The sequence below is a fragment of the Rhinolophus sinicus genome, chromosome 13 (assembly GCF_057876585.1).
Source record: "Rhinolophus sinicus isolate RSI-liver-muscle chromosome 13, RSI-T2T, whole genome shotgun sequence".
In the NCBI taxonomy this organism is placed as follows: domain Eukaryota; kingdom Metazoa; phylum Chordata; class Mammalia; order Chiroptera; family Rhinolophidae; genus Rhinolophus; species Rhinolophus sinicus.
In genome coordinates this window covers 20,572,427-20,593,036 of record NC_142513.1, presented here as the reverse complement: position 1 = coordinate 20,593,036, position 20,610 = coordinate 20,572,427, and the positions used below count along the sequence as shown (strand labels likewise).

The window sequence follows — 20,610 nt, the reverse complement described above, 5'->3', positions numbered from 1 at the left end:
AAAGAACTTAAACAGCTTATTTCAGTTACCCTTAACTTAGCCAAAGATATGAACCGAATTGAACATTCTTAATACCAGCTACTTAAAAAGTGATGGGGTGGTGGAGTGTTGCTGAGAAAGTCTATTTATTGGGCATGTGAAGTGGCCTCTGTTCTAACCCTGGTTGCAGGGCAGTAGACTCCCATACACCCAGCATTTTTAACCTCAGAATGGATATGGTTAATGATGTAACACTGTAATGGCTCTTCCTGGCCCATGGCTTCATTTTGCATTTCCTCAGCTTACCTGTCCAGGGAGAGCCAGTGGGATAGGCTTGGGTTCTAGAGAAAATTATCAAAATAGTTTGTCGTGTGCCAAACTTACCAGACTTGATCTGTAATCAGGGTTTACACCTTTTATAGTGTTCATGGCCTCCTTATCTTGCTCCTTTTCATAACTGTATCTTTCAAGAGGAGCAAGGCCAGTTCTTAGTAAGTCTGTCTTCCAAGAGCTGTTAAATCAGAAATGGGAATATCTCTCATATGCTTTAAAGCTTTCAGTCAGTTAACTCAGTTTCTGTAATATGTCAGTGACGTGGGAAAGAAACAGAAAGACAGTAGGGGGAACTACTATAGATTGAGACTTAAGAGACTCAACCAGTGTAATGTGAGGACTTTGTATCCTGATTTGAAAAAATACAGCAATGAGGCATCTAATTAGGGTCTAGGTATTAGATGATAAAATTATAGATATTTGGTAGGTGTGATAATGTTGTGGTTATGTAAGAACGTGTCCACACATTTTAGAAAGGCATACTAAAATATGTAGGGGGAAATGATGACTGAGTTTTGCTTCAGTAAAGAATTGGGAGAGAGGCCGGATGGCTCAGTTGGTTAGAGTGCGAGCTCTGAATGACAGGGTTGTGGGTTCGATTTCCACATGGGCCAGTGAGCTGCGCCCTCCACAACTAGATTGAAGGACAACGACTTGGAGCTGATGGGCCCTGAAGAAACACACTGTTCCCCAATATTCCCCAATAAAAAATTTTTTTTAAAAATTTAAAAAATAGGGAAATAAAAATAAAGACACGTGGCAAAGTCTTGATAATTATTGATTTTGATTCTTGGTACTGGATTTATAGAGTGCGCTGTCCTGTTTTACTTTTTTTTCATAATAATTTTTTAAAGCAGTTAGAATCTGTTATTTATTTGCCTTATCTTACTAAAGAAGAAAGGCCTTAACCAAATCTGAGAGACCACAAATTATCCCAACTTTATTATACATTTAAACTAAAACACACTCATTAACCCTACATGGAGTCAATCTCTTTTTCCAGTGGTTGACACCTGGTTTTCCCTCTCTCCACTAACGTGGTAATTGCAAACAAATTTAAGAAGTCATCTATACGGTTCTATTTTCTCATCTGACAACCTATTCTTCCTGCTCCCCCAATTCTCTTCCCATAGTTCTTTGTATACTTGTATACTTTGTTCTGTATGTAATCCTCTCTTTTTGGGTTAGAAATACAAGATTTTTCTCAGCTATCCAATGACTCTGAATACAGTTATTTATAAATGACTTTTGGGGAGTTTATGTATTTCCCTAACTTACTGGTTTGCAACTAAAGAAGAAAAAAAAGAGGTCATTTGAGGGTGATGATTATAATATTTGAATTTCAAGTAATTTTAAACATTAAATGTTTGCAAAGATTTTTTTTTTCTCCACCAGGGTGTATTGGCATTTATCAATGACTGTGTGACACCTCTCTAAGATGTGAACTCTGTAAGAATGTGTTATATTGCACATGGCAAGGGAAGGCATATCAGAACTCATAAGCTGCTCTCAACTTATTATTTCACCTTTTGTTGTTGTTTTTCTTTTTAGAATCAAGATTTGTTTGCTACATCACAAAATAAAGAATATGATCCCCTTGGTCCCCTGCCACCTGGATGGGGTAAGTCACATGAATTTTTTCATTGAATTTGGTCATTTTAAAAATGAGATATTTATGCATGATACCCTGCTCTTGCTTCAGTGAATATCTGGGAAGATTTTTGGGTGTGTTGGTTTAATCCGGAGTGCCAAATAGGCATTAAATTTCCCAAATGTTCTAACTTGACCTTTTAGTATAGTAAACTTGTATTGGGATTCAGAATTATTTTATTCTTCTAAAGTTTAAAAATATTTGGCTCACTCAGCAATAAAAAGAAATGGTTTTTTGATACAATAATCTCAAAGGACATCATGCTTAGTGAAAAAAAAAATCAATCTCAAAAGATTATATACTGTATGATTCAATTTATATAACATTCTCAAAATGATAAAGCTATAGAAATAGAAAACAGGTTAGTAGGAGCAAGGAGATAGAGCCAGTGGGTACAAATACAGGAGGTAACATAAGTGTTTCCTGTGTGGTGGCGGAACTTCTATATCTTGACAATAGTGTTGATTACACAAATCTGTACATAGGAGAAAAGTGCATAAAACTACACGGTTACATAAATGAATTCAGTTTTAAAAATTGATGAAAATTGAATAAAGCCTGTGTAGTTAACGATAGTGTATCAGTGTCAGTTTTCTGATTTTGATATTATACTAATAGCTGTTTAAGTGTCAATATGGCGGTGACTCAAAAAAACCACAGAACATGGCAGATAAAAGATGAGTATATGCTTAGCTATGCACTTAGAGTATTGTTTTTAGATGATAAAAATTACAAAATTATTTGGATACAAGAAGTAGTATGGATTCTGGAAGTATATTTTTAAAATTTAAATTTAATGTGACTGCCAAGAACATGAACTTATTTTGTTATCATGTAACCAGTCCTGTAGCACTGTGCCTGCTTCCTTTTGCCTAAGAAACAACCTTAAGGTGGGTTACATGCTTCCATACGCAAGATGCCATGATCAGCTAAGCCAGTGTTAATACTCAGGGTGTGTCACAAGATACAGAGTCCCATTTTTCTGTATATTCACACCTGGAGTTCTGTTTCCATTTTAGGCTCAGCCAATGTAGAAAGTAGCTGAGATGTCAGGAGTGGGTTCATGATACCTACCAGCATATCCCTTCTGTCCCCCCATATTATCACTACTGCTTAAAATCATGGAATCAGTGCTGGAGATACAGTTAAATGTTACCAGATACTAACTTGACAAGGCTATACAGTTTGGCCTAAGACTCATCCTGCAATCGTGCTTAAAGAAAGATCTCAAGAATCTAAATAAATGTTATTTGAAAAAGAGATATCAACTTTCAAACGATGGAAAATAAATACTGGCTTTATCAGCATGGAATTAAGTTTAAAATTTTGTTTGAAAATTGCTAATTTTAGAAATTGCTTTTTAAGAAGTTGGAATGCATTCTGTACTTTTTAATACTTCAGTTATTTATTTTGAGACATCATGGCCAAATTTTAAAAATACAGCTAAAGGAAGAAACCTGTCTTTAAAGAACTAATTGGTAGTGGAGCTAGAAGTCAGTAGTTCAAAACAACAGAACAATATTAAAATTTCAAAACTATTTGATTATTAAAAGAGAAAATGACATCCACATGTCTTTTAAACCTTAATGAGAAAGCTCAGAGAAGCAGGAGAAATTTTGTAGGAAGAAAACAACAAAATAAGGAGAATCCTAAAGCAAGAGTCAGGTGGGAAACAAGCAGCATCTTCAGATGCAGTAAATTAAAAAACAGCCCTGCTGTCCATCCCTTGTGTAGAAAGGTACTCTAGATATTTAGTAGGATTTGGAAACTGGGTATATTAAAGAACAGGATATATTTTGAAACATTGTCTTCACTAGTTGAATAATACCTAGTATATAGCAAACAATTAAGTTATATTCCTCCCTTCCACCCATTATATTTTAAGAAATCAAATGTGGTGTGAAAAAAATCCCTGAATGGAGGCTTGAGTTTCTATCCTGTCACTGCTGATTAATTCTGAGATTTTGGGCAGATCACTTAACTTGTGTGAGTTTCTTTAACTTCAAGATAAAGTAAAACTACCTGCAGCATGGGACTATTAAGGATAAAATGAGGTCATATATGAAAAGTTAAAATGATTAATTATTCTTGCTGCTGTTGGATGGATTGAACAGAAAGGTTCCATGGGCAGGATATTGTGAATTAAGTCTCTTTAACTTCTGGGATATAATGATGTTTTTGTAACTTCAGTAAGTGTGAATTTAATATTTTAATAAATTAAACCTTTTTAAAAAAATTATGTCTTTTAAAGTTGTGATTTAAAAACTATAAAATCATCAATACAATGAGAAATGGGCAAATTCAGCTCATCTTATATTAGTTTGAAAGAAGAAGGCTATGCTAACTCTAATGCTTTGGTTTTTGTTTTTGTTTTTGTTTTTAAACGTAAGAGAAGAGAACAGACAGCAATGGTAGAGTATATTTTGTCAACCACAACACTCGTATTACACAATGGGAAGACCCCAGAAGTCAAGGGTAAGAACTTTCAGTTACTAGTTTATAGATAACCTCTTTAAAGAATGTGCTCTATTTCTGAATCAGTTAAGAAAAAAATCAGTTATGTATACTTTCCCCAAACGCCTTAAACGTTAATCACCCACATACCTTAGAAAGAGAAAAAATTACACTATCACTTTAATACAGTGATGTGGGTTTCTTGACAGTATAGGGGAAAAAACTCAGTGGTATATACAAATACACTTATGTATTCAAAAATACCTACTTATTATTAGAAAGACCAGATTAGTAATTCTAAAGCAAGGTTTTACAACCTGGGATCCACTGGGAATACTTTAGGGAGAAAAAAATACACATTTGGTTTTATTAATAGTCTGAAATTGAGTGTTTCTTTCCACTGTGATTGTAGGTTACAACCATAGTAGAATTAGCAATGCCTAGGACTTGGCCACCAGTAGAAATCACAGGTTTTTTAATATCATTCTGCAGTTGTTGCAGACGTATCAAAATATTGTTTACACACTTCATTATAGGAACTTTCTATTATATTAATAGATACACATTATTATAAGTTTGTCTTTTTAATGTTTTGATTAATTATGTATATATAATTGCTTTTCTTTGTAACATTATGTAATAGTGTATTAGTTTGCTAGAGCTGCCTTAACAAATTACCACAATTTGATTGACTTAAAGAATAGATATTTGTCTCGGAGTTGAGGAGACTAGAAATCCAAGATCAAGGTGTTGACAGGGCTGTGCTCCCTCTGAAGGCAGTAGGGAATGACGTATTTCAGGCCTCCTCCTAGCTTCTGGGAGTTTCTTGGCTTGTGGCAGCATAACTCTAATTTCGACATAGCATTCTCCCTGTGTACATGTCTCAGTGTCCAAATTTCCCCTTTTTATAAGGACACCAGTCATAATGGATTAGTGTCCCATCGTACTCCAGTGTGAACTCATCTTAGCTAATCACATCTGCGATGACTCTACTTCCAAATAAGGTCACATTCTGAGGTACTGAGGGTTACAAATTTGCAGGGGGACACAATTCAGCCCATAACACTATATAATACTATGTGTTTATCAGACTGCCAGAGGGATCCATTCTGCAAGGAATTTGGCAAGGTGTAGTCGGAGAGCACAGTCCCAACAAGATTACCCTCACTTCAGACAGCCACAGGCTGGGAGGGCCCCAGGACTACTCTCACTTCAGCTTGCTATAATTTGGGGGGTCCCCACAACAACCTAGAGATACTAGAACTCACTGAAGCCTCTTGTGTTCACAGTCATGTTTATTACAGGGAAAGGATACAAATTAGAACCAACAGAAGGAAGAGATGCATAAGGCAGAGTCTGAGAGGGTTTCAAACTCCCTCTCAATACTCTACACATACTGTTCCACATCATTTCTTTGGATCATTTCTGTAAGAAATGATGTGGAACAGTATGTGTCGAATATTGCCAACCAGGGAATCTCACTTGATCTCTGGTATCCAGAGATCTGGTATTGGGGCTCCATCATGTACTGCCTGTGTGACTAATTGTAGTCTCCAGCGCTTCCCCAGACTTGGAGCTAATACTTTTAGTTTTCATTTACGCCGGAAGTTAGAACTGATATGTCATATCCCAAAGTCTACATCACAAACCACATTGTTGACTGTCCAGTGTTTAAAGTCCCCGGGCAAACAAAGATGTTCCTGACGGGCAGGACATTCCAGAGGCCTAGAGATCACCTTCCATTAGCCAAGGGTAAAGCCCAGATCTCTATTTAGCTGTGACAAATTCTTCGTTTAACACATTCCATAGCTTAAAGTTTTAAAAACCACTGTTCTAATTAAAGGTATGCTTTAAATTTAAAATCTGTTTCTGGGTACCAGCAAATTACAGTTTTTTATGGAGTTAGGGTATTTAACTTAAATATATTTAATTTCCAAAAAAGAAAGAATTAAGAATTTCAAAGGTAACATTTCTAATTTCTCTTTAAATTTCTTTCTCTAAAGATAGAATAGACCACCTCACCTTTCTGTAATGTACCATTTCTTGTATCCCCTTGGATCTTTCAAAATTTCAAACCTAAAGTTAGAATCAGTATTTTAATATGTAATACAAGTGACCCAGTTCTATCCAATTTGTTTTGTTTTTAGGACAACAACTTGTTACTAAGTCTGTTTCACAAATATGATTACAACAAATGTGATGTTATCTTTTTACAGTTTTTTGTAGTCTCTTGTCTGACATTTGTATTCAGCTCTGTGACTATGGCTAAATATTCTTAACCCTTTGACAAAGTCTACAAAATTTTGTTTAGGCAGAGGTTCTCAGGCTTTTTGTTATTCTAAAATACACTTGAGGACAATGCCATTCCTGTCTGCAACAGTGACTCTAATTAAAATAGTGAGCTTAAATGCCTCCAACCTCTTTCTTTCTTCCTGTTGACATGTTTAACATGCTTGTAGGATATCTAGATAAGAGAGGTCTAGTAAACAACTGGAAATACTGGACTAAATGGTTTTCCCTTTCTTCCTGTTGACTTGTTTAACATGCTTGTAGGATATCTAGATAAGAGAGGTCTAGTAAACAACTGGAAATACTGGACTAAATGGTTTTCTAGAAGATTCCTACTGCATTTGTGGATATTCTTAGTTTCTATACTTGGCTAACAAGCAACTCTTTCACATTTTTTGTTTTAATTTTTTCCTTATGTTTTGTAGTCAGTTAAATGAAAAGCCCTTACCTGAAGGCTGGGAAATGAGATTCACAGTGGATGGAATTCCATATTTTGTGGATCACAATAGAAGAACAACGACCTATATAGATCCCCGAACTGGAAAATCTGCCCTGTAAGTTTTCTAAACATTGTAGATTAAAAGTAAAACTGATTCCAAGATATTGATGTAAAAGATCTGAATTAGCAAGTAGGAGTACAGTTTTTACTATTCCTTGAGTTGGCATGCCCATAGGTTTCTGTTTACTAAATATTTTGTATTTCAGTTACCATCTTGAATATTTTCTCCCAGAGACTTTTCATATTTCTTACCATCTTGCACACAGCACTAAATGAGACTATTTAGAAATTATCAGTATAATACTGTTCACCGATTAATCCCTGATTTCCAAGCCTTTCTTTCATTTCCATTACTTTTTAACTTAAAAGTTCCCTTTACTTTGTTTTTCTTTCTGTTTTTAAAAAGTAACTTTGTGTTTTGTTGATTTGCTTAATATGTTTTGTTTAGGGATTTTTTCTATGGTAAAATACACACAACAAAGTTTACCATTTCAAGTGTACAGTTTAATGGCATTAAATACATTCACATTGTTGTGTAACCGTCACCACCATCCATCTCCAGAACTTTTTTATCATCTCATACTGAAACTCTGTGCCCATTAAACAGTAACTCTCCAATCCTCCTTCTCCTTCAGCCCCTGATAACTGCTGTTGTGCTTTCTAATTTTGTGAATTTGATTACTCATATAAGTGGAATCATACAATATTTGTTCTTTGTGACTGGCTTATTTCATTTAGCATCATGTCTCCAAGCTATAGCTTGTATCAGAATTTCATTCCTTTTTAAGGCTGAATAATATTCCATTCTGTGTATACACCACATTTTGTTTATACATCCGTTCATGGACATTTGGGTCGTTTTCCCAAACAACAGGCCAATATTTTCGCTATTGTGAAAAATGCTGCTATGGAGTATACAAATAACTGTTCAAATCCTTGCTTTCAGTTTTTTTTGTGTATATACTTATAAGTGGAATTCCTGGGTCAAATGGTAATTCTGTGGTTTTTTGAGTCACCGCCATGCTGTTGTCCACAGCAGGTATACCATTTTACATTCCCGCCAGCAGTGCACATGGGTTCCAGTTTTTCCAGTCCACACTAACAGTTGTTCCTTTTTGTTTGTTTGTTTTTTATAATGCCATCCTGTAGGTATGAGGTGGTATCTCATTGTGGTTTTTATTTTTATTTCTCTAATGATCCATGATGAGCATCTTTTCATGTGCTCGTTGACCATTTGTACATCTTTGAAGAAATGTCTGTTTGAGTCCTTTGCCTATTTTTGAATCGTTTTTTTGTTATTGTTGAGTTTTAGAAGTTCTCTATTCTGGATATTAATCCCTTATCGGATATGTCATTTGCAAATAGTTTCTCCCATTCTGTGTGTTGCTAAGAGTTTTATAGCTTTAGCTCTTATATTTAGGTTTTGGATCCATTTTTAGTTAATTTTTGCAGATAGTATTAGGTAAGGGTCCAACTTCATTCTTTTTTTGTATTTTAAGATTTTATTGGGGAAGGGGAACAGGACTATTGGGGAACAGTGTGTACTTCCAGGACTTTTTTTTCCAAGTCAAGTTGTTGTCCTTTCAATCTTGGTTGTGGAGGGTGCGGTTCAGTCCTTTCAGTCTTAGTTGTGGAGGGCGCAGCTCAGCTCCAGGTTCAGTTGCCGTTACTAGTTGCAGGGGGCATAGCCCACCATCCCTCACTGGAGTTGAACCGGCAACCTTGTGGTTGAGAGGACACACTCCAACAAACTGAGCCATCCGGGAGCTCAGCGGCAGCTCAGCTCAAGGTGCCATGGTCAATCTTAGTTCAGCGGCAGCTCAGCTCAAGGTTCCGTGTTCAATCTTAGTTGCAGGGGGCACTGCCCACCATCCCTTGCGGGACTCAAGGAGTTGAACTGGCAACTTTCTGGTTGAGAGACCACTGGCCCATGTGGGAATCGAACCGGCAGCCTTCGGAGTTAGGATCATGGAGCTTCAACCGCCTGAGCCACCAGGCCGGCCCCAACTTCATTCTTTTACAAATGGATATCCAGTTTTCCCAGCACCCTTTGTTGAAGACTGTCCTTTCCCCATTGAATGGTCTGGGCACTCATGTCAAAAATCTTGTCCATCTGTGCAAGGGTTTATTTCTGGGCTTTGTATTCTGTTGGTCTATATATCTGCCTTAGTACAACACTATTTTGATTACTGTAGCTTAGTATTATTAGATTGGTGCAAAAGTAATTGTGGTTTAAAAGGTTAAAAGTAAGTGCAAAAACCACAGTTACTTTTGCACCAACCTAATAAATTTTGAAATCAAGAAGTGTGAGTCTTCCAACTTTGTTCTTCTTTTTCAAGATTGTTTTTGCTTTTCAGGGTCCCTAGAGATTCCGTATGATTTTAGGGTGAATTTTGATAGGGATTGCATTGCATCTGTTCACTTTGGTTAGTATTGACATCTTAACAATGTTAAGTTTTCTAATCCATGAACATAGGCTGTCTTTGCATTTATTTGTTGCCTTTAATTTCTTTCAGCAATGTTTTGTGGTTTTCAGTGTGCAAGTTTTTTACCCCTTTGGTTTAGTTAATCCCTAAGTGTTGTTTTTGATGCTTTTTGTAAATGGAATTGTTAATTTCCTTTTCAGATTGTTGATTGTTAGTGTATAGAAATGCAACTGATTTTTATGTGTTGTTTTGTATCCTACTTTGCTGAATTTACTCATTAGTTCTAACAGGTATTTTTGTCTGGAATTTTTAAGGTTTTCTGTGTATAAGATCTCATCTTTAAACAGATGGATTTTACTTCCTTTCCAATTTGGATGCCTTTCATTTATTTTTCTTGCTTAATTGCTCTGGCTAGAACTTCTAATACTGTGTTGAACAGAAGTGGTGAAAGCCAGCATCCTAAAGCTTTCATTCTTTCACCATTGAATGTGATGTGTGTGAGCTGTGGGATTTTGATATATGACCTTTATTATGTTGAGGTAGTTCCTTCTAGTCCTAGTTTCTTGAGTGTTTTTATCAAAATGATTTTGAATTTTATCAAATGCTTTTATTTGCATCAATTAAGATGATCCTGTGGTATTTCTCTCTTTGTTATCAACGTGTGGCATATTACATTGATTTTTCATTTATTGAACTACCCTTGCCTTTCAAGAATAAACCCCACTTTTTCAAAAGTATTAAAATAATCCTTTTAATATACTGATGAATTCAGTATGCTAGTATTTTCTTAATATTCTGATGAATTCGGTATGCTAGTTGAGGATTCTTGCATCAATGTTCATAAGAGATATTGGTGTGTAGTTTTCTTGTTTTTTTATCTGGCTTTCATATCAGGACAATATTGGTCTCACTACTTTTTAATTTTATACTTTCTGAATATTAAAAACTTTCATGTTTAAAGTAGAAACTAGGAATTCAGGCCAATTAGCTATTAATGAAATTAGAAATGATTTAGATATGGAAATAAATTATAAATATATTGTATCATTCATTTTAGTTACAATTATGTTTGGGTATGTGTAAGGAAACCCCAAAATTGTGGTTTGTATAAGTCACTCCATCATTTAAAAATGGCTCAGTGGGATTTATACAGCACACTATTGAATAATCCATGGATCAAAGAAGAAATCATGAGTAATTTGGCAGTATTTTGTACTTAATCACAATAAAAAAACAGGATATCACAATTTGTGGACTTAACAAAAGTAGTCCTAAATAAATTTCCAGAGGCAAATTTATTGCTTTAAAAGACTATAGTAGAAAATAAGAAAGGTGTAACATCAGTGATCCTTGCGTCCATATTTAAGAAGTTGGAAAAAGAAAAGTTAATTAAACCCAAAATAAGCACAAGAAAAGAAATAAGCATAAAAGCAGAAATCAATGAAATGGAAATGAAACAATAGAGAAATTAAAGCTAGAAGTTGGATCTTTGATAAAGATGATTAATATTGATAACCTCTAGTAAACTTTAGAGAAAGAAAAAGAAAATACAAAGTATTAATACAGACATGAAAGAAGGACATTGCTACATATTCTGCAGACATTAAATAATAAGGGGTATATTTTGAACAATTTTATGGCAATAAATTGGACATTTAGATGAAATGGACAAATTCCTTGAAAGATACATCACCGAAATGGACATAAGAAGAAATTGTAAATCTGAATAGCTCTATATCTGGTAAAGAAATTGAATTCATAATTAAACAATTTCCCATAAAAAAAATTCTGGCCTAGATGGCTTCACTAGTAAATTTTATCAAAATTATAAAAAACAATATCAATCATATTCAAATTCTTTCGTAAAATATAAGAGATGAGAACACTTCTGAACTCATTTTATGAGACTTTTACAATCATGATACCAAAATCAGACAAGAACAGTATAAGAAATTATTGACTAATATTTCTATGAACATAGGTATAAAAATCTTTAACAAAATAATGGCAAATTAAATTCAAGATATAAAAGGAATATTCCACTGTCATGATGTGGAATGGAGTTTATCCCAGGAATGCAAGATTGATTTAATATACAAAAATCAGTCAATGTAATTTACAACATTAACAAATTAAAAGAGAAAAATCATGATCATTTCAAGAAAGCACTTGACAAAATACAGTGCCAATTTACAAGTATGGTAAACACTGCTGCCTTGGAAACTTTCTTACCTTAAAAATTGTATTTACAAAAGACCTGCAACCGACATCACACTTAACGATGAAATAACTCTTAAGATCAAGAATAGGTAAAGATTAAGCCACAGTCTCCTTGGAAAAAGAAAAAAAAGAATAAGACAAGGATATCTACTGTCACTACTTCTGTTCAACGATGTATTGGTAGTTCCATGATACAAGAAACAGAAAAAATATATAGATTGGAAAGGAAGAAGTAAAACTGTCTTTTTTCACATAGATAGCATACGTAATTATATATATAGAAAATCATAAGGAATCTAGAAAAAACTACTAGAACTAATAAGTAAATTTAACGGTACTGTCAGATATAAAGTCATTATATGAAATCAATTGTATTTCTACATTGACCGTTTAGAAAATGAAATTAAAAATAGTTCAAGGGAAAAGGGAATAATTCAGTGACATGAAATTCAGGGCTAGTTTGGTAGCTCAGTGGTGTCATCAGTGCTCTAGGCTTCTTTCGGTTCTACATCCCAGACCATGATCTCTGCCCTCAGTTTACCTCATAGTTTGTGATAGCTGCTGAAACTTCAGCTATCATAGTTACAACTGCAGCTGGAATATGAGGAGCAAATTGGAAAGAGAAAAAAATCCCTTTCCCGCTATCTCTGCTCTCTTAAAAATAGCCTTCCTGGAAGTCCTGTACAACACCCACTTATACCTCATAAGCCGTGGTTAAGTCACACAGCTACACTGGGGAATCTCGTCTTTATCCTGGGTAGCAGTCTGCCCAGGTAAATATCAAGAGTCTGACTTAAGGAATGGGTTTGGGGATAGACAACATTCTCAGATAGAACCTACTTTACCTAGCCCTGTTGACTATATATAAGAGAAAAATCCCACAACAGTGGCTTTAAAAAGATGAAAACTTCTGTCTTTTGCTTAAAAATAGTCCTGGGAAATAAAAAATTTAAAAGGTGGTGGTATGAGTATGCTGTACTAAGTTTTTTTTGCATTTGACTGCTAAGTACTAAGGGGGGTTGGTATTTTGCCTTTCCTTCAATATTTTGTCTTATCAGCAACTGTATATGTCATATTAACGTTTTTCCTCAGAGACAATGGACCCCAGATAGCCTATGTACGGGACTTCAAGGCGAAGTTTCAGTATTTCCGGTTCTGGTGTCAGGTTAGTATTAGGACTATATTTTTATACTCCCTTTCTTTTTGTTTATGTTGCTTATAGTACACAGTCAGTGATTCTATTGGAAAATAACCCATAGAAAAATGGATAAAATGGGAAGCATCAGAATCTTTTTCTGCTATTCTGAAGGCAAAGAAATAGATTTATCAATTAAATAATTTGTGGCTTCTGTTTTCCAGAAGAATAAAATTGAAACCATTTGAGTAAGAAAATAACTGCTGCTCTTTCAAGTACCCATTACTTTCAGATTGCAGAAATCTCAAACAAATGAGTTAAAACATTTTGTGATGTATAATAAATTGTAACCAGCCCCTTTCATAGCTAGCATTTGATATAAATGACTTTGATAGATACATGCATATATATAGTTATAGTCAGAGTATTTTTCTTAAATGTGACCAACTATTTCTGATGTATAAATATTTACTGAATTAATGATTTCTCTATGGGTTCTAAATAAAAATATACTATTCAAAATATTGCTGTGATGAATATATTTAAACTTCAAACTCTTGTAATTAACTGGGCCAATGCAAGCAAGAAGAAGCTGAATTAAGGTTATGAAAATAAAATTGATTTGATTCATTAAGTAAGCACTGTCACATGAGATCTTGTTTTCCTGTTTCTTATATATCAAATGATCTATAATTAGCATGAATGCTCACAAATGCATGGTTAAATATTGAATACAAATTCATACTCAAAGTCTACTTGTTTCTGGAAGCAAAGACAAAGTAAATAAAACTTCACCCTTTTGGTTTTTTAATATGCCATTTTAATGGTGAGAGTTGACTTAAGTAATTCTTATATTTCAGCAACTGGCCATGCCACAGCACATAAAGATTACAGTGACAAGAAAAACATTGTTTGAGGATTCCTTTCAGCAGGTACTGTTTCATTCACTCACTAATTTGCCCCCCTGGCTGCCAGGCCAGAACCACCTTTTAATAAACAGCCTGGAACTTTTGGAGTTGGAGTCCTTGAATTTTAAAGTCTAATCTTATTGCCAGCTACCTTAGTAGTTAAAATTTAGGAACATGCAGATATTTTTTTGTGTGTATTGTGTTTTTGGAATGTCTAAGTAACTTAAAGTGATTTGTGAGTTTCAGGTTTCCATTTCTAAACTGTTTGATTTGAAATATATATTTAAGTGAGAAAATAGGCTTTGGGTAGAGAAGTCTGGAAATATCCATATGAAAATTATTGGATGGGTAGAAAAGGAGTGGGGAGACTTTCTATAGTTCTGTAATACTTGCATTTTTTACAGTAAGCACTGACTGTATTCTTATATAAATTTTAAAAAAATTTTATGTAGGAAAGAAATTGGTCGTTGGTGACAATAATCTAAGAAAAGATGTTTTTCAGAAGTTGTCAACAAATTTTTTTAGGTGTCCTCAGAACCGGAGTTAATTTACTACTAACCTTTATTTTGCAACTTTACCAACTGCAACTAAATGTTAAGTGATATTGTTATAAGAAAGATTAAAATGACCAATGGAAAAAATGTCTTAATATGAAAACTTCTAGTTAGTCCTTGTTTTATGGCCAGATGTGGATGTAATTCTTTAATATCAAGCCCCTGTGATGAATGTGGTAGCTAGAGCTTCAGGAAGTGCCACACTGAATGCAAACGGGAAAGAGATTGTCTGAAATAGTTGACAGTAGCTGACTACTTACTTTAGAAACGGTTGTGTTCGTTTCCTAATTGGAACCTCAGTTATTAACATTGAAAGGAAAAAAGCCAGTTGGCATCCTGCCAAATATGAACAGCTAGCTTTTTAGCCCCAGAACTTGACTAAAATCATTGAGAGGATTATGAGTTGTTGTTCCCTTGATCTGATACATGTCTCTAAGGCCATTCCCCACCCCAGTCATTACCTATATCTAATTTTCATATTCATAACCACTGTGTAGTCACTAAGTACTCCAGTTTCTTGAAACATAACTTGCCTATAGCAGTGATGAAAAGATGTAAAACATGATTAAATGTCCCTTTATCTTTTGAACTTTGAAACCAGAGGCTTTTGCAGAACAGACCAGATGGTGCTAAAACAGTTGTTTAAAATAGTCATCGTAGATTTGACATTTATCTGAAGTAAAACCTTGAGAAAAACTTGATTGCTTTGGAAGAGTGACAAATCTGAAAGCAAAATTAACATCAGATTTTTTTCATAACTGTTGGATAAAGTTGTTTTGGGTAGTAAGTGTTTTTATTAACATAGCACAACTGTTTATGGGGGAAATTGCAGGATAAATTTTTTTCCTTCATATTAGGCATTTGTTAAAGGACAATATGTCAAGATACTTTTTCCAGGGAACAGTGAATCCCCAGGTATCAGACACTGAGCAAAGGAACAACCAGAATTTCCAGGTTTGGGTTTGGGGGATCAACAAGAGAAATCAGGGACAACCCTAGGGTTTGGAGAGCAGCCATAAAGCCAAGGAATAGTCAGAGGGAACAAGAAACAAGTAACAGAAAAAGATGTTTTTAACCTGTAAAATCTTATTTGCATTGCTATATATCTAGCCTCTAGTATTTGTAGAATATTTGTCATAAGCATTGAATCTTTTGTTATGGGATTTTCTTGTTTGAGTGGGATATGAATTCATAAAAATGATATATCTGTTGTGGGAACTGAGAGAACCCTGGCATAAGCAGGTTACTTACTGAGCTTCTCTGTATATTTAAATGTGAGTGTTCATTCTTATCATTTCATAAAATAGAGGCATTGTATCAACTTCTCTCTCTCCAGGCCCTGTCATTTTTCTTCTAAGAGTAATTAGTATTCGTAATGTTCTAATAGCCCGATTTGCGGCAGGTAATTAGTTTTACAAAGGAAGAACCCAAACGACCTATTACAGCTCATAAACTATACTGTCCTTCAAATATGAAGATGATCTTATTAACCACTGTAGTGGGACACAAAATTTGAGTAGTTTTTCCAGGTTTCTACTGAAAACGAGTTTCTAAAGTTAACTATATTTTCTCTGCAGCCACTGGTTTTCATTTCCAAGTTAGCCAGTTAGCTATTATGTGTACCTTTTGGCTGTAAATAAACCCAAACCTACCAAAACCAAAACAAACAAAAAAGGGACCTAACCTCTGACCATGCCTACAATTAACCGTGCGCTAAGCAAGTGAGAGAAGCAACTTTGTAAGTCAATAGTAGGATCATTTAAAAAGGAAATTATATATTTAAAGTGTATAAAGATATAGATAAGTATAATATATAAAATACTATGAAACTTTAATGTATTTTCTGTATTTGTTGTGTTGACTAGACCACAAACACCATTCTGTGTCATGGGGAATTTAAGTTACTTATAATAACTGACTTAACCTGGAAGTGATAGAATGGAATGGTATTTCAACAACTGCTTTTACCAATTCTTTTACTATATTGTTTTGTAGATAATGAGCTTCAGTCCCCAAGATCTGCGAAGACGTTTGTGGGTGATTTTTCCAGGAGAAGAAGGTTTAGATTATGGAGGTGTAGCAAGGTAGTGATAATATGAATACTCAGAACTTAGTTCTTTCTTCCAAAGGTATCATTACACTTTGCTTGCGAGTATTATTTTCTCAATCTTATATTTCAGGAAAATGAAATATAGCAAATTATTGTGCCTTTATTATGGCTGCAGCTGCATAATTTCACCAACATTATTTTGGAAGGTACTTTGAGGGACTGCTAGTTGATTTCATCCACATCACTCATTTAATCCTCAGGATAACCCTATGAGGGAGAATTTTAAAGGTAATAATGAGGTTTAGAGTCTAACCTAAAGCACATACTAAGTTGTAGAGCTTGGATGCAAGCTTTGCATCATCAAACCAGAAGCCAGTGTTCAATCCATCACCTCATGTCTGATCCACAGAGCATACAAGGCTCTATAGTGATCAGGTCATTTTCCCATCACAGATTACTGATAGAGCTAATAGTAACTCAATTCCCAACTGAGATTAATATATCTATTTTGAGAATATAGAAGGCTGTATAAAATAGGAGTTGAAAATTTTAATTCTATTTTCTTAATATTGGAGCTTCTAGTTAAAACCTAGAAGATAGACTGAAGCAAGAAATAGCTTTATTACATAACAAATATATCAATTTAAATATTTGCATAGCAGTTGCTTTGTAGAAAGGCAAGGACTTTGGAATCAAGACCTGATTTGAATCCTTTTCCTGCACTCACTAGTATGACAGGGGTCAAATACCTTCATCTGTAAAATAACAATAGTCGTATCTACCTTTCTAGGATTATTGTGAAGAGTATAGATACTGTTGATTAATGACCTAGTGCTTACTAACTGGTGGCTACATTTTAGTAGTTTTTATTTATGTTGTGTTTCAGAGTTCACATTTCAAAATGTATGAAGTAATCACAAGTAAATAATAAATATGAGTAGAAACTTTATTTTGTGTAGGTTAGAGATCATTTAAGAGGAGGGCAACTATTCATTCTTAATTAGAAAATCAACGAGCAGTTTTAAAGTAGTAAGCAGCATTATCACCAGAGATCATGAACTAATAGGAAAAGAAATCTCAGGCACAAGATGATACCACATGTATTGTCCCAAATCTGCTCTGCCAACTGTTCTACCAGACCCACCCATATTATATTAATTAGTAACTATAATCTTTTGTTAATATTGGTTGGTATTTTCACAGCATTTGAATTAGAGCTTCTCAGAGCATTTTTCTATTGAGTGAGTAGCTTGAATTAAGTCTTTATTGCTCTGAAATAGGACTTTTTTCATATTTATCTAGAATTTAGAGAGCGGTGGTACTTGATGAGGATCACTGTGGATCTTAGTAATAGGTGGAATAATGTTAGATTCATTTCAGTTGCTCTAGCCACGAGTCAATAGTGAAGCTTAAACTTGCCTACGTGTATTTCACTGAGTCTAAGACTAATATTATCAAATTTTAACATCTCTGAAATTGTGATGTGTATCAATTATAATTGGGAAAAAGTTTTTAGTGGTTCATCAAATAATGGTGTCTAAAGTTAATGATGTCTTAGATTCTTTGAAATATAATAAGCGGTGTGTAAATATCATCTGTGTGAAATAGGTGTCAGTTTGAACAGAAACAGTAAAAATCAACATAGGACTAGGAAATTATGTCCAGTTGAGGAATGTTGACTACCTGAGAACTTTGTAGCACTGCTCTTTGATTTGTTGGAATGGTTCTTAAAGATTTTCACCATAAGTTTTTTTTCTTAATTTCAGAGAATGGTTCTTTCTTTTATCACATGAGGTGTTGAACCCAATGTATTGCCTGTTTGAATATGCAGGGAAGGATAACTACTGCTTGCAGATAAACCCTGCTTCTTACATCAATCCAGATCACCTGAAATATTTTCGTTTTATTGGAAGGTTTATTGCCATGGTAAGTATAGGTAGAGAACTGTTTACTTTGCTAATTCAGCAATACTAGAGCATTGTTTCTTTAACTTTTTCATTTGGAAATTTTATCACTAAGACATTTCTAAGATTGAATTTGTTATATTTGCCCTTTTTCCACAACTGTGCCATAATAGATCATAAGACAGGGGAGCCTTTTTTAAAAAAATAAAGAACTCATCTAACATTTTGAAATATAATGACTATTGTAAAATTTCCTTAAGTGGTATTGTTTTCTTCTTGCATAGGCTCTGTTCCATGGGAAATTCATAGACACAGGCTTTTCTTTGCCATTCTATAAGCGTATCTTGAACAAACCAGTTGGACTCAAGGATTTAGAATCTATTGATCCAGAATTTTACAATTCTCTCATCTGGGTTAAGTAAGTTTATTTCCATTTAATTTATCAATGTATAGTCTATATGCTTTCATTATGGTGGTAACTTATCTAAACTGTAAGCATATAATTGGTTTATTGAATTTAAACAGTTTACATTAAATCTGTCTCATTATTCAATGTGATACATTTTACAGAAATAACCCAAGCTCTTAGGCAAAAATATGACTTTAGAGCATAACTTTTTAGTTTTCTTATTATTTTGATGTTATAGAGTAATAGTAATTAAGATCATAGTCCTTTAGTTAAAAACTTTTATATGATTGAATTAGAGTAACAAATCGTGTCAATTTCATTTGTGCAGAGAAAACAATATTGAGGAATGTGGATTGGAAATGTACTTCTCCGTTGATAAAGAAATTTTAGGTGAAATCAAGAGTCATGATTTGAAACCCAATGGCGGCAATATTCTTGTAACAGAAGAAAACAAAGAAGAATATATCAGGTGAGAGAGAGTGCTCCTTTTGACATAGTTTAGACTTTCTGTGTATTACAACACATTGATAATTGCCTAGTAATACTAGTGGACAATAGTTCACAAAATAATTTTTGCCTTTTTATTGATAATTATGAGAACTGATTGTGTATTATTAAGGATATGATTGATCACTTTTTCTATCTTGTTGAGAAAGGAACAAGGAAAGTGCTATGGGAAGTCAAAGGAGGGAGACTTCATTTCATCTCATTGTAATCATGGAGCAAGTAACTGATGATATTTAAGTTGAGCCTTGAAGGTTGGGTAGGATTCAGTTTTCAGAAATGAGAGCAGAAGTTATGAGCAGAGATATAGTAGCTGGAAAGGACAAGTCACACATAGTAGTAAATAGCTAAGAGTAGCCATGCTGTGTGTGGTGCTGTCATCATCTCAGAGTTGTTATTCCATTCTGCCATGTCCTGCATTTCCGAAGCCAAGGAAAGTGAGGGATCTTTAGACGATGTGGTGGCTAATAAATTATGATAACCCTTAAAAGAACAGAACAGTTAGACATGTGGTAGATTAGAAGCCAGATTATAAGAAATTAAGGACTAAATTAAGCAGACAGTCTAAATTTCTCTTTCAACAAGTTTGGCAGTGAGAGAAGTAAGACAAGTTCTTCTAGAGGCAGCAGGGTAGCAGAATTATCTAGAAGGTTAATTCAAACTAAACCTTACAAAGAATTAGTCTAGCGGGTGCTAATAGGTTTCATATACCTTTTCTGGTATATTTTCAATTTAACCAGAATTTTGAAGATTTACACAGTGATAAAAAAACAATTTTGATCATTTTAGAACTTTCACTTTTTCTCCAAAAGTTGGAATTTTATTTAATGGTAGAAGTAATGTTAGATCACTCTTTTAAATACTGATTTTGTAACTACTATGCCTATGTAACATCGTGTCATTGAAAAGAATCTCAAATTTATATGCAGATATTTTCATGGGGAATATTGTAAGTTCAGGCAAAATTTATAAGTAAAATAATGGTTTATAGTGTATCATTTCTTATGCTTTGCATGGGTTCATAATTTTAGTCTGAAGAGGTTTTAGTTCATTCACATATTCTCAACACCAATTCAAGGTTAGATTTCACATATCTGTTTCTTCTTGAGTTCCAGTTTCTGGGACTCCTCTGGGACTGCTTTTCTACTTTTTAAATATTAATATATCCAGCTTTCTTGTGATTAGTAATCTTCACGGTATACCTTCCCGCATCCTTGACTTTCAGTCCTGTGTCTTTGTATTTAAAGTATGTTTCTTATAAGCAGCATGTTTATTTTTATCCAGCCTGATCATCT

General features: G+C 34.1%; 1 protein-coding gene across 2 annotated transcripts in view; it reads left to right on the top strand.

Moving 5' to 3' along the window:
* ITCH (itchy E3 ubiquitin protein ligase) overlaps positions 1 to 20,610 on the top strand; it is a 118,790-nt gene that overhangs the window by 80,622 nt on the left and 17,558 nt on the right. For both annotated transcript variants that reach the window (XM_019733743.3, XM_088789192.1), the window contains exons 12-20: positions 1,864 to 1,933; positions 4,354 to 4,438; positions 7,132 to 7,260; positions 12,944 to 13,016; positions 13,847 to 13,918; positions 16,444 to 16,532; positions 18,265 to 18,424; positions 18,687 to 18,820; positions 19,140 to 19,280. In XM_019733743.3, coding sequence (XP_019589302.2) covers positions 1,864 to 1,933; positions 4,354 to 4,438; positions 7,132 to 7,260; positions 12,944 to 13,016; positions 13,847 to 13,918; positions 16,444 to 16,532; positions 18,265 to 18,424; positions 18,687 to 18,820; positions 19,140 to 19,280 — 953 coding nt within the window. The remainder of the gene's footprint in view (positions 1 to 1,863; positions 1,934 to 4,353; positions 4,439 to 7,131; positions 7,261 to 12,943; positions 13,017 to 13,846; positions 13,919 to 16,443; positions 16,533 to 18,264; positions 18,425 to 18,686; positions 18,821 to 19,139; positions 19,281 to 20,610) is intronic.